The sequence below is a fragment of the Rhamphochromis longiceps genome, linkage group LG7 (assembly GCF_057381845.1).
Source record: "Rhamphochromis longiceps isolate RC_006_pf linkage group LG7, R_longiceps_female_GT1.1, whole genome shotgun sequence".
Taxonomy (NCBI): Eukaryota; Metazoa; Chordata; class Actinopteri; order Cichliformes; family Cichlidae; genus Rhamphochromis; species Rhamphochromis longiceps.
In genome coordinates, this window is record NC_140563.1 from 68,542,728 (window position 1) to 68,555,507 (window position 12,780).

Sequence of the window (12,780 nt, forward strand, 5' to 3'; positions counted from 1 at the left end):
GTTTGGCTGGAGTAGCTGACAGGGCACGACTGCATGCACAGTCTGGTTGGAGGGTTTGTGAGGACACAGCGAGTGCAGCTGCAGCAGTCATGGCTGCTCGGTTCCTCATTGCAAGGTACCACGTTTAAATGTGCTTTCAAGATCTACACTTCCTGTACTCAAATGTGGACCTTTGTCTGGTTTTATCTTTACTGTATTTGTGCTGTTTGACAGGTTTTTACTGCTTTATGTTTTGAGTGATGTGGACTACTCCTCAGCTTTTCCAGGAGGTGAGCCTTACTTGCATCTTGTTATGAATTTTTTCCAAAGCCTGTAGCAAATAACATTTTCAGCCTGTGCTGAAACAACCTGCTCCACAGTTAAAAAACTATAACAACTTACTGCCTTACCTGAAGAGTCCAGCAAAGTCATGCCTGCACGCAGAACCTGGAGCATCTCTTTAGAAAACACTTAATCATTCTTTAGATTCAAGATTATTGGGGAAAGTATGAAGGCCTTCAGTGGGTACTAAACAGGAGACAAAACAACCTTGGAAACAGCTAATATTCTAGAGCACATAATACATTAGAAGTCTTTGAAAGCTGACTGTTAATGCCACTAAATGGGTCTGCAGTCTACCTTTGTAAGGACAACGCAGCCAATGGGCTAAAGTTCTGTCATGTCCAAATCAGCAGGTTAAATTTGGTTTGCTTTGGAAGCAGAGAATTGAAGTGGATAAAATGTATCAGACACTGAGAAATGTCACCAGAAGACTCTAAAGAATTGAATGTTTCTGATGCTAGAGCAACGTTAAACTGGAAATGCTGATTAGATCCAGTGGTGGGACAAAGTATTCCAGACCAAACCAAAAAGCCAGGTTTTCTTCATCTAAACTGGCTTGACAACATCTAAAACGCCAGTTGAAGGTGACTCGTGTTAAGGTTCTTGGTGTTTTGTATGCAGCACATTTCCAACAAAGTGCTTTACAGACTAAAGTGTAAAATGCACAACAATAATAAAATTTTTAGAATAATAAAATAAATACAAAAATACAATAACACAAACATCTGCAGCAACAGTGACCAAAGCTGTAAAATTTGATGTTTGGGTCAACATGTGCTGAAAGTCAGTCCATTAAAGCTGTGTCTTTTAGAAACGTAAGATGTTCCAGTGTTTGTGCAGATCCAGTATTTAGAGGCAGGGGTGTCCAACTCCAGGCCTCGAGGGCCAGTGTCCTGCAGGTTTTAGATCTCACCCTGTGTCAACACATCTGAATCAAGTGATTAGTTCATTACCAGGCCTCTGGAGAACTTCAAGGCATGTTGAGGAGGTAATTGAACCATTTGAATCAGCTGTGTTGGATCAAGAACACATCTAAAAGAAGGGGTTTGGTCGTTTTCATGATGTAAAAACACAACTTGGATCCTGTAAGGAAGCCAGTGTAGGGAGGCTAGCACTGGGGTTATGCTCCATCAGTTTGATACCTGTCAGCAGACAAACGGCTGCATGTTGGCCCACCTGAAAATGGTAAATTGAGGACTGGTCCAAACCAAAAAGTGGAGAGAATCGCACTAGTCCAAACTGCAACTGAATGAAAAGATGGTAACAAACAGCTAAATCCTCTTCATGGCACTGAAAACTAACCCTTTGTAAAGTTTTAAACACAGGGAAATATCTGTTTATGTAAATGCTTTCGGGAAGAAACTGAAATGACTGATTCTAGAAGCAAATTTCACTTGCTTGGCCCACGTCGTCATTTTAGGGTTGACAGTGTTTTAGTAGGTAAAGGTGAATGGCTTGGCCAGTTGAGCTGCGGTTTGGGGACCGCAAAGGGTACTGGCAGCGGCTCCCAGGCCTGGCAGATCCCCTGTGTACTAAATAGATGTGAAGAAGATAAAGAATTTAAAAAAGGGGAGGCAGGGTCTGTGCAAAAAGGTTTCTTTAGCTGCAATCATCTGCGTTTCTTGCCGCCTTACAGATTAGGAAACAAATTTTGGTCCACTCAGAGAAGACCTCTGTCAAATTTAAGTCACTTTCCTCCTGTTAAGATAAATGTGCATCAGTATACTGAAAAACTGTAGATGTGTTTTTTTTAGCTTGGTATAATCTGTATTCTTACCCATGTTCTCTCTCAGCCACAAGTCCTGTGCAGCCTAGAGCGTGGCAGGGTGGAAGAGAGGAACACAATGTGTATGGAAGTCCTCGTCCTTTCCAGTACATGAGGGCTCTGCGGCCGACAGATCCAAAGATCAACCCTAATGTGCACGATAATGTGCACGATCAGGTCCAAGTCCAATCCCCGAGCTCGTATCAGCCACGCTCCAATATTCCCGCCCACAGACCCATGGAAACGTATCCGCTCCAGCCTCGAGCACACAGAAACCACCTTGTGGCCAAGCCCAGGAGCTTTGACTTGAGCCTGAGGATTCCTTTTGCTCAGTCTCGTGATGGTGCTAATCCTCCTCGGTACAGACCAAGCGGCTTTATTATTGACAACAGTTTTAATAATCCCGGCAGACGCCATGGCCATGACGCTTCCAAGCTGGGCTACCAGTTCAGCTTATCCGTTCCCTTTTCACGAGGTCCTCCACGCCGCCAGGAGCATCACGGCGGACATCAACACAGGCCTGAGGAAGATGATTTGGGTCACCAAAGACCGCAAGTTTATGTGCCGGCCCATACAAGGCCGCACCCCAACAAGCATCATCATCGTGATGAAGGCCGCCCTGGTCGGGACTCTGCATTTCCGGCGCCAGATGGACTGGAACGCCCATCAAGGCCGCGCCATCCTCAGAGATATGTCGACCCTTACAGTGGCTACTACAACTACCACATGAATCCTACGTGGAACGACTACTGGTGGTATTACCATGGACCTCACTGGGGTCATGTAAAGCATCCATCTTCTGACCCTTGGCCAAATTTCCATCGGTCAGCTTCAGACTGACATGGTGGGTCACTGGTTTTTGGCTATTACAACATGGCATTTCTTGATGGTTAAAACCTGTTCCTCATATTTCTTCCTCCTTCACAGCTCTACAGTGCAACAAGGATCTCCTGTATTTATCTAAAATAAAGTGTGAAAGCTCTCCTGCAGTTTCTCTCGTCTTCTGTCAGGTTGAAAGAATAGCTGAACACTTGGGTTGAGGTTGATCTTTAGAGCTAATGACATTCATGTGTTTGCAAGCAACAAGTCTATGCCCGAATGTTAAAAGCCACTGACTCTGCAGCTCATTAAATATTTGGGTGATGTACATTTTGAACTGCATCTAGAGATGTAACTGAGCCCAGTATTTCACAATTATCGCAGGCACTCCAATTTATGTAGAAACTCCATTCGGCCATCGAATGACACTTCAGTCGAATTCCTCCTCTGAGGAGTCTCAAGCTGGGATCGCTGCCTGCCAAGACACGAGATTAGCCACCCAAACTGTCAGTTTTGGCAGACTATTGAATAGTTTCTCACATCTTAAACTTGTTCTCCAGGACAGTTCTTGGCTGCAGAGGATGACTTGAATGTTTAACGTTTTCTCCCTGGTGAATAATGACAAAGATTTAGGTAAGATGATTCTTCTAAGGGTTAAATGAGACCTGTCCCCTCCTGAGCCTTTATCAAATGCAGTGGAGCACTGAGGTTTGGCAGTTGCTGAAAGAAGACGTTCTGCTGCACCCAGTCCAGATTGGCTGGCCTTGGTTAAATCCCTTTAAGCAAAATATGTAATTCTCAGATTATAGTATTCACCAACATGTTGCCTCTAGACGAGCCCCTAAAATTGAGGCTGTTAAGTTTGAGTGTGCCTGATCTAAAATGGCCTGTATTTATATAGCGCTTTACTAGTCCCTAAGGACCCCAAAGCGCTTTACATATCCAGTCATCCACCCATTCTCTCACACACACACACACACACACACACACACTGGTAATGGCAGCTACATTGTAGCCACAGCCACCCTGGGGCGCACTGACAGAGGCGAGGCTGCCGGACACTGGCGCCACCGGGCCCTCTGACCACCACCAGTAGGCAATGGGTGAAGTGTCTTGCCCAAGGACACAATGACCGAGACTGTCCAAGCCGGGGCTCGAACCGGCAACCTTCCGATTACAAGGCGAACTCCCAACTCTTGAGCCACGATCGCCCTAATGATCTAAAACTTAATTCTGCAGGCTCTCAAGCTTTTAACGCCTGCCACACCACTACTAGCATATCATTCAAGAATCTTGCGTTTTCCTCCAAATCAGACTTGAAAATTAAAGTGACTGGATGTAGCGCAAAACTGTAAGTGGTAGTCTGCTCAGGTTCCAGTTTCAGCCCTGTTAGAGGCAATGGACAAAATGCTGATTGGCCTAGAACTGGCAAGAGCTTGAGCAGCCCCACACTTGTGTACGGGTAAAAATGGAGGTTTTCGTTTAAAAATATATATATATTTCTGTCCACATGTAAACGCTAAAAATGAAATGTTGGCAAATCAGAAGCCTGGGACGGAAAGACTAAAGTACTTCCAAAAAGGTTTTGTTTTCTTGGAAAGGCAGGCAAATTTGTTACTTTTCAAATGCCTTCAGCATTTCAAATGTTAAAAGTATTTTGGTTGGTGTAGACTTGCAACTAGGAATGAACAATATAAAGTAAATTTATTCAAAACCACGTTAGGATTGTGGAAGCAGCTGTGTTGACTGTAGAGGCCACGTCCGAAGTTCCCTCTGATGTCTCTGTCTTTCTAAATGGACGGACAGTAACTGTGTAAGAACTGCAGATAGTCAGATTAACAGCAACAGTATTTTGTCTCTATCCGCCATTGTAGAAATTCATCTCATGTAAACAATAACATGGCGCACAGCGTCGCGTCGAACAAAGCGCACACCTGTGACGTTCCGTGGCTAAATATCAGTTTTCCTCATCCACACGTAAACGCAAAAACTGAGTATTTGAGATTCTCCACCCTGGCAGGAGTTTTTAAAAATCTGTTTTCAGTTTTACGTGTGGACGAAAGGTGCAAATGCACAGAAAAATCTGCGTTTTCAAAAATACCTGTGTACATGTGGCCCTAGCCTTACTTCAAGTCATCCCTTGGATATGGACAAATATAATAATTTTTCATAGCTAGATGTACCGCCACTAGATGCCATGAGAGATGCCACATTTTCAGCAAACAGCTCTTTGGGAGTTCCATTATTGGTGAAAAATAAAATTTTATGGCTGTCGTTGGAGTTTCTTTTATTTTTAAAGTTGTCTGTTGTGTAGATAAACACTGGCTCATGTGTTAGATGCCTGTTTTATGCTTGACTGATTTGTAGGTCAGTTTTACATTCCTGCAGCTGTGTCCATGGTGGGGGTTTGTTGGTTTTTCACACCAACCACACAAAGAAAATCATCAGATCGGGTGAAGTTGCTTTTTTTTTTAAATAAATAAATAAAACATTTTCTGTTATCACATTTTGGTGAGTCTGTGTGAACTTGAGCTCACTGGGTTAAATCCCAGTGCATCTTATTCTTTAGCCAGAGTGGATCGTCTGCCGCCTCCTCCTATCCCAGCATCCTTCTCTTTCACTCCACCCTCTGCTTGTCCTCCTTAATTACATCCATGAATCGTCTTTGAGGTCTTCCTCTTTATTGCCTGGCAGCTCTATTTTTGACATCCTTTGTCAGTGTATCCACTCTCCCTCCTCTGTACAAAAAAGAGGAAAAACAGTCTACTCTAGAGTTTGAATCGGATATTAAAATTTTATTCATCTTTCATCAACCTTTTGAACATAGCTTGAAAGCTTTTAGAGCTGTATTCAAACATGTCAAGCTGATTAACGCACACTGTAAATGTGTTCTGTCCCTTTACCATTTTCTGTTCAGTGTTCATTTATTTCTCTCATGATTTTCTCAGTAACGTCAAAATAAAAGCACCCAAGTTCACTGTGTGTATGTTGGAGCCTTTACATGTTTATTTCCTGGCTTGGCCACAGATGACAGACCGACTCATCCTCCTTCAGCTGTTCATGAATTTCCACAGCCAAATCTGGTTGTGGTGATACTTTCAGGTTCTTGTAGTGTGTCGTTGACCAGGCAGGTAAATTAGCTTCAGTTTGTGGTTGAAGGCTAAACAGCACATTCAGTCATGTAGTGTTGCCTCACCCCAAGAACAATTCAGCTATTTAATCTTAAAGTATCTCAAGTCTTTTTTTGTTTGCTTTCTTAACATAAAAAACATATATTTCATACCTCTGATAAATTTGCCTTTAATGTGGCAGATTTATTTTATGTTGGTGCTTGAGCTCAATGCAAGACTTTTATTATTAGTCTTTTATTTCATGTCAAAATGTGTATAAGCGCATAAAACTGTAAAAGGAAAACAATACAGCGCTGTACTGTAGAAGTTAAAATCAAATGTGTTCTTGTTGTCCACATCCCCTCTGGGGCATAGATTCAATCATTCTAACGTCTCAGCCAGGCCAATCACATCAAGTGTTTGCACCTGTGTGAGGCAGAGTTTGCTTCAGCCCAACTTTTCATTAGGAAGATAGAAAAGACACACACAGACAGCCGCGTGGCTTGGATGCTCGACTTTGAGTCTCGTGGGTGTTTGGTTGGAGGAGCTGGAAGTTGGGCTTTCTGGATCCACGGCTGACAGGGCAGCTGTGCTGCACAGTCCAGCTCAGCGCTCGCAGCTGTGAGGACACAGCGACTGCAGCAGTCATGGCTGCTGGCTTCCTAATTACAAGGTAACACATTAAATATGAAACCAAATGGGTTTTATTAGGTCCATTTTATTTACTTGAGTCTACCTTGACTGTGTATTTGTAACTGTTTAACAGATTATTGCTGGTCTGTTTGTTGAGTGAGGTGAACTACTCCTCAGCTTTTCCAAGAGGTAAGCCTGACTCACCTCCTGCTGAGGGAACTAATACAAAAATCCACATGTAACTGTTTTACTCTTTCCTTTATTGCAATATTGTTTTGCTATACAGCAAATGGAGTATCTATAAAGGGGACTTGAGGTGGCACTCTTCTTCAGTCCTGAAATGTAATTTTTACAATCTGAATCTAATAAATGATTAAATATTGTCAGTTAAATACCAGTGTAAGTTAAAAAAAAAAATTTAATTAAAAGTAAGCTTTATTCACAGTCCTGTTTCAAGACCATGTACATTGAAACAGGACTGTGTAGAGTATATCTGCAGTATTTTAATGTTATGGAGTTACAGGGTCTAAATGCTCCACACTATTAAATATGAGTTGTCCTGTGCTTCATGTTACGCTGCTTAAAATGTCGCACAGGGAACTAAACAAAAACCTTGTTTAAGCCAACTGTCAGGCCGGTTTATTCTTTATGGCACATCTCTGCTTTGTTCTTGTTCCTCCCAGAGAAACCTCATTTGGAAAAAAACGGTAATGTAGCTCTGTGCATTAGCAAACTGTTTCTGTGCTGCTAATCACCAATTATGAAGCTAAATAGATCAAATGAATTATGCTCTCATGATAGATTCCTGCAGAAATATGTTGTTGAGGTTCTAGAGGTGTTGGTTTGGAAAATATAGTCTAAATGTCCAAATTTTACAATGTAATTTGTAACTTAACCTTCACCTGTTTTCTTTCATAGCCAGACGTTTTGTGCAACCGGGAGTGTGGCAAAGTGAAGGAGAGGAAGAAGCCTACAACTATGAGAACTGTCATCCTTTCTACTACATCAGTGCCCAGGACAAAACATTGGAAAAGCAGGGACGTTTAATGATGGCCCCTTTCCATATCTGTAAACAAAACCATCCCATAGTGTACCAAAAAGCCTCAAACCTCAAGCCTGCAAACCCCTTGCAGCCACGATCTAATGTTGCCACCAAATGGCCAAAGGAGACTGTTCTACCCCAGCCTCCACCACAGAAGAAACATCTGTCACCCAAACCCAAAAGCTACGAATTTAGTCTGAGCATTCCATATTTTGATCTTTCGGTCAGACATGAAGGGGGAGATTTGGCCAGTGAAGAACATGATGGTGGAAATGATACCGCTCCTGTCTCTAAACCAGGCTTTCAAATCGACTTATCTGTTCCCTCTTCATCTGTCTCTCAATATCCCAATATCCCAATGACCAGCTATGTTGACAGTTCAGTAAATCAAGAAAATCCAGAGAACACAGAGTTTGTCAATTACGGTAACATAAAGCAGGAAATGCCACAATCAAGGCAACCTTTCTTAAACTCTGCTGGTAGTAGTTACTCAGAAACACAGGAACAGGCTTATAAACCATATTCCATCGAAACACAATCAAGTTCAACTCTTACTGGATCAGAAAGACCTTTTCTACATTTTCAAACACAGGAGCAGACTTATGAGCCAGTTCATGTTAAACCACAAAGCTCCACTCTGCATGAAACAGAAAGGCCTTTCTTCAACTTTGAAACAACACCACAACAGACTTTTGAGCCAAGTCGTGTTAAGCCCCAGTCAAGTTCACCAATAACTGGATCAGAATGGCCTTTCTTTAACTCTGCAGCAACACAGCAACAGACACATGAACCAGGTTATCTTAGACCTCAATCAATTTCAACCCTTGGTGGATCAGAATGGCCTGCCTTGAACTTGGCACCACCCCGGCAACAATCCTTTGAGGCAGGTCATCTTAAGCCTCAAGCAAGTTCAGCAATAGCTGGATCAGAATGGCCTGTCTTCAATTCGGCACCACCCCGGCAACAATCCTTTGAGGCAGATGGTCTTAAGCCTCAATCAAGCTCAACCCTTGGTGGATCGGAATGGCCTGCCTTAAACTTGGCACCACCCCGGCAACAATCCTTTGAGGCAGGTCATCTTAAGCCTCAAGCAAGTTCAGCAATAGCTGGATCAGAATGGCCTGTCTTCGATTCAGCACCACCCCGGCAACAATCCTTCGAGGCAGATGGTCTAAAGCCTCAATCAAGCTCAACCCTTGGTGGATTGGAATGGCCTGCCTTAAACTTGGCACCACCCCGGCAACAATCCTTTGAGGCAGGTCATCTTAAGCCTCAAGCAAGTTCAGCAATAGCTGGATCAGAATGGCCTGCCTTAAACTCAGCAACACAGCAACAGACTCATGAGTCGGGTTATCTTAAACCACAATCAATTCCAGCCTTTGGTGGATCAGAATGGCCTGTCTTCAATTTGGCACAGACTCGGCAACAAACCTTTGAGGCAGCTGGTCTTAAGCCTCAATCACGTTCAACACTTGGTGGATCAGAATGGCCTGCTTTAAACTTAGCACCAATTCAGCAACAGACTCATGAATCAGGTTATCTTAAGCAACAATCAAGCTCAACCCTTGCTGGATCAGAATGGCCTGCCTTAAACTTGGCACCACCTCGGCAACGAACCTTTGAGCCAGGTCGTGTTAAGCCACAGTCCAGTTCAGCAATAGCTGGATCAGAATGGCCTGCCTTAAACTCAGCAACACAGCAACAGACTCATGAGTCGGGTTATCTTAAACCACAATCAATTCCAGCCTTTGGTGGATCAGAATGGCCTGTCTTCAATTTGGCACAGACTCGGCAACAAACCTTTGAGGCAGCTGGTCTTAAGCCTCAATCACGTTCAACACTTGGTGGATCAGAATGGCCTGCTTTAAACTTAGCACCAATTCAGCAACAGACTCATGAATCAGGTTATCTTAAGCAACAATCAATTCCAGCCCTTGGTGGATCAGACTGGCCTGTCTTCAATTTGGCACCGACTCGGCAACAAACCTTTGAGGTAGATGGTCTTAAGCCTCAATCACGTTCAACCCTGGATGGATCAGAATGGCCTACCTTAAATATGGCACCAACTCTGCAACAGGCTTTACACAGGAACTAACTCAGTGTCAACTCTGTTCAATCTGTGCACAAAGGTTATTTTACTTTTGGAGCGCATTTCTGCCAAGACTGTAACTCACCATGCAAATAAATACACAATTTCCTTCTTGCATCTGATGTCATTTATATTTTTATACTTTTACTCATACATCTCGAGTCCCTTTAGGGCAAAAATAACTTGGTATTCACTTATATTTTCTAAAATGTCCAATAATAGTTTTAGAAATCTTTAACATTTTATCGTACTTCTGTATATTGCCTTCTACAAAGATATTTGACCACAAGCAGGCTGCTTTGCCGGGAATGTTGTCACCTCTGTAGTAAGAAATGCAGTGTTTGATCTTACATCAGGGCCTGCTGTTTCTGTGTTTAAATAGTGATTCTATATTGGTGTTGGGTGTGGATGCCAGAGTGCCTTATTACAGCTGGAATGGGTCCTCATTTCCAACTCCCTCACTTACTTTTATAACTGGTAAGATAAGAATAGAAGGATGACAGGATAAAGACATGCTGTGGAAGAGAGACAGAGATTAATGACAAGTATGATTCAAGGAGGTGTATTAACACATAGTGAGTGAAGAACTATCAACCAATGCATCATGGGAATCCCCCAGCAGTCTACATCTATTGCAGCATAACTGAGGATTCAGGGTCACCTGGTCCAGCCCTAACTATATGCTTTAGCAAAAAGGAAAGTTTGAAGCCTAATCTTGAAAGTAGAGATGGTGTCTGTCTCCTGAATCCAAGCTGGTTCCACAGAAGAGGGGCCTGAAAACTGAAGGCTCTGCCTCCCATTCTACTTTTAAATACTCTAGGAACAACAAGTAGGCCTGCAGAGCGAGAGCGAAGCGCTCTAATAGGGTGATATGGTATTACAAGGTCATTAAGATAAGATGGGGCCTGATTATTTATTTAAGCCAATGAAGGGAAGCCAACAAAAGAGAAATCTGCTCTCTTTCTAGTCCCTGTCAGGACTCTTGCTGCAGCATTTTGGATCAGCTGAAGGCTTTTCAGGGAGTTTTTAGGACTTCATAATAATAATGAATTACAGTCGTCCAGTGTAGAAATAATAAATGCATGAACTAGTTTTTCAGCGTCACTCTGAGACAGGATATTTCTAAAATGACACCAAGGTTCCTCAGTGTTACTGGAGGCCAAGGTAATGCCATCCAGAGTAAGAATCTGGTTAGATACCATATTTCTAAGATTTTCAGGGCAGAGTACAATAACCTCAGTTTGATCTGAATTAAGAAGCAAAAAATTAGCAGCCATCCAGGTCTTTGTCTTTAAGACATTCCTGCAGTTTAACTCATTGGTGTGTGTTATCTGGCTTCATGGACAGATAGAGCTGGGTGTCATCTGCATAGCAGTGTAAATGTATGCTATGTCTTCTAATGATGCTGCCTAAGGGAAGCATGTATAGTGTAAACAGAATTGGTCCTAGCACTGAACCCTGTGGAACTCCATAATTAACCTCAGTGTGTGAAGAGGACTCTCCATTTACATGCACAAACTGGAGTCTATTAGATAGATATGATACAAACCACTGCAGTGCAGTACCTGTAATACCTACAGCATGTTCTAATCGCTCTAATAGGATATTATGGTCGACAGTATCGAACGCTGCACTGAGGTCTAGCAGGACAAGCACAGAGATGAGTCCACTGTCAGAGGCCATAAGAAGATCATTTGTAACCTTCACTAAAGCTGTTTCTGTGCTGTGATGAGCTCTGAAACCTGACGGAAACTCTTCAAATAAACCTCTGCAGATGATCAGTTAGCTGCTTGACAACTACTCTTTCAAGGATTTTTGATATGAAAGGAAGGTTGTAGATTGGCCTATAATTAGCTAACTCAGAAATATCAATTGGAGAAAAAGACTCTAAATGTTGAATCTGTGGGATGATTATGGGTAATTTTTTCTCTAATTGTTAAAATTTTATTTGCGAAGATGTTAATGAAGTCATTACTTGTTAACGTTAAAGGGATAGTTGGCTCAACAAACACATTACTGTAATCCGATTACTTTTTTCAACTAACGAGTAAAGTAAGGGATTACTATTGCAAAAACGGTAATTAGATTACAGTTACTTTCCCGTAGGAATGCTGCGTTACTAAAACTGTGATTTTTTGCGAGAATGTCTCATGACAGTGACGTAAGCGAATGTGACGTTCGTGACAACAGCTGTGTGCATTTAAAGCGTGGAAGTACTGACCTTACTTTGAGTTTGGTTCCATAAAAAGTGACAAAAACATTAGCGTTCGTTCAGCGTGGGAAGAAAACTTCTTTCTACAGCGAAAAAAACCCTAAACTTACGAGCAAGCACCAAGTGCGCAACGACGTAATGGGAAATTCACAGAGAAACTCGCGGATTCTTCAACTGACCGCTGCGGCACACCTGCACCAGGGCAAACCTCTGCCTGCCCCACTCCTAGAGCAACAGGACCGCTAGTCTTTGATTTTATTTATTTTCTGCTGTGTTTCACTTGCATCTATTTGTGTGTAAACACAAAAAAATATTTTATTTTATGTGCTGGAATGTGCAGAAAATAGGTTTAAATGTTAAACAAATTTCTTCCAGTCAGAGAATGTAGCATATAATTTCATTTTTGCTTAATGCATAAAGTTAAAAGATTAAAATTGATAAAACAAGTTTTAAAAACAGACTTTTCCATTTGTTTACATTTTGTATGATGGATTATGCAGAAAAAGTAGAATTGGGCTGAAAATTCTCTCGCTTTATCACCTATTCAGGTTGTAATTCGTGTTTTTAAAAAGTAACTAAGTAACTAAGTAATTAATTACTTTTGAAAATAAGTAATCCGTAAAGTAACGGGATTACTTTTGGGGGGAAGTAATCAGTAATTAGTTACTGATTACTTTTTCAAGAAACTTGACCAACACTGCTCAAAAGAGCTCTGACTTTTTGTCAGCCTGGCTACAGTGCTGAAGAGAAACCTGGGGTTGTTCTTATTTTCTTCAATCAGTGATGAAT

General features: G+C 42.1%; 1 protein-coding gene and 1 long non-coding RNA gene across 2 annotated transcripts; both read left to right on the plus strand.

Moving 5' to 3' along the window:
* Positions 1-89: 89 nt before the first annotated feature.
* LOC146666860 (uncharacterized) lies at positions 90-3,013 on the plus strand. The gene is made up of 3 exons (XM_085411433.1): positions 90-115; positions 214-269; positions 2,115-3,013. Exons 1-3 carry the CDS (start codon positions 90-92, stop codon positions 2,924-2,926), a joined length of 894 nt encoding a protein of 297 aa, XP_085267559.1. The 3' UTR covers positions 2,927-3,013.
* A 3,540-nt stretch (positions 3,014-6,553) lies between these two features.
* LOC146666861 (uncharacterized) lies at positions 6,554-7,821 on the plus strand. The gene is made up of 3 exons (XR_014912471.1): positions 6,554-6,688; positions 6,782-6,837; positions 7,567-7,821. It is a non-coding gene; the product is annotated as an uncharacterized LOC146666861 (long non-coding RNA).
* The last annotated feature ends 4,959 nt before the right edge of the window (positions 7,822-12,780 follow it).

Coding starts and splice junctions, on each gene's coding strand:
- LOC146666860 (XM_085411433.1), top strand. CDS start 90: ATGGCTGCTCGGTTCCTCATTGCAAG. Junction 116..213: donor GCTCGGTTCCTCATTGCAAG/GTACCACGTTTA, acceptor GCTGTTTGACAG/GTTTTTACTGCTTTATGTTT. Junction 270..2,114: donor CTCCTCAGCTTTTCCAGGAG/GTGAGCCTTACT, acceptor GTTCTCTCTCAG/CCACAAGTCCTGTGCAGCCT.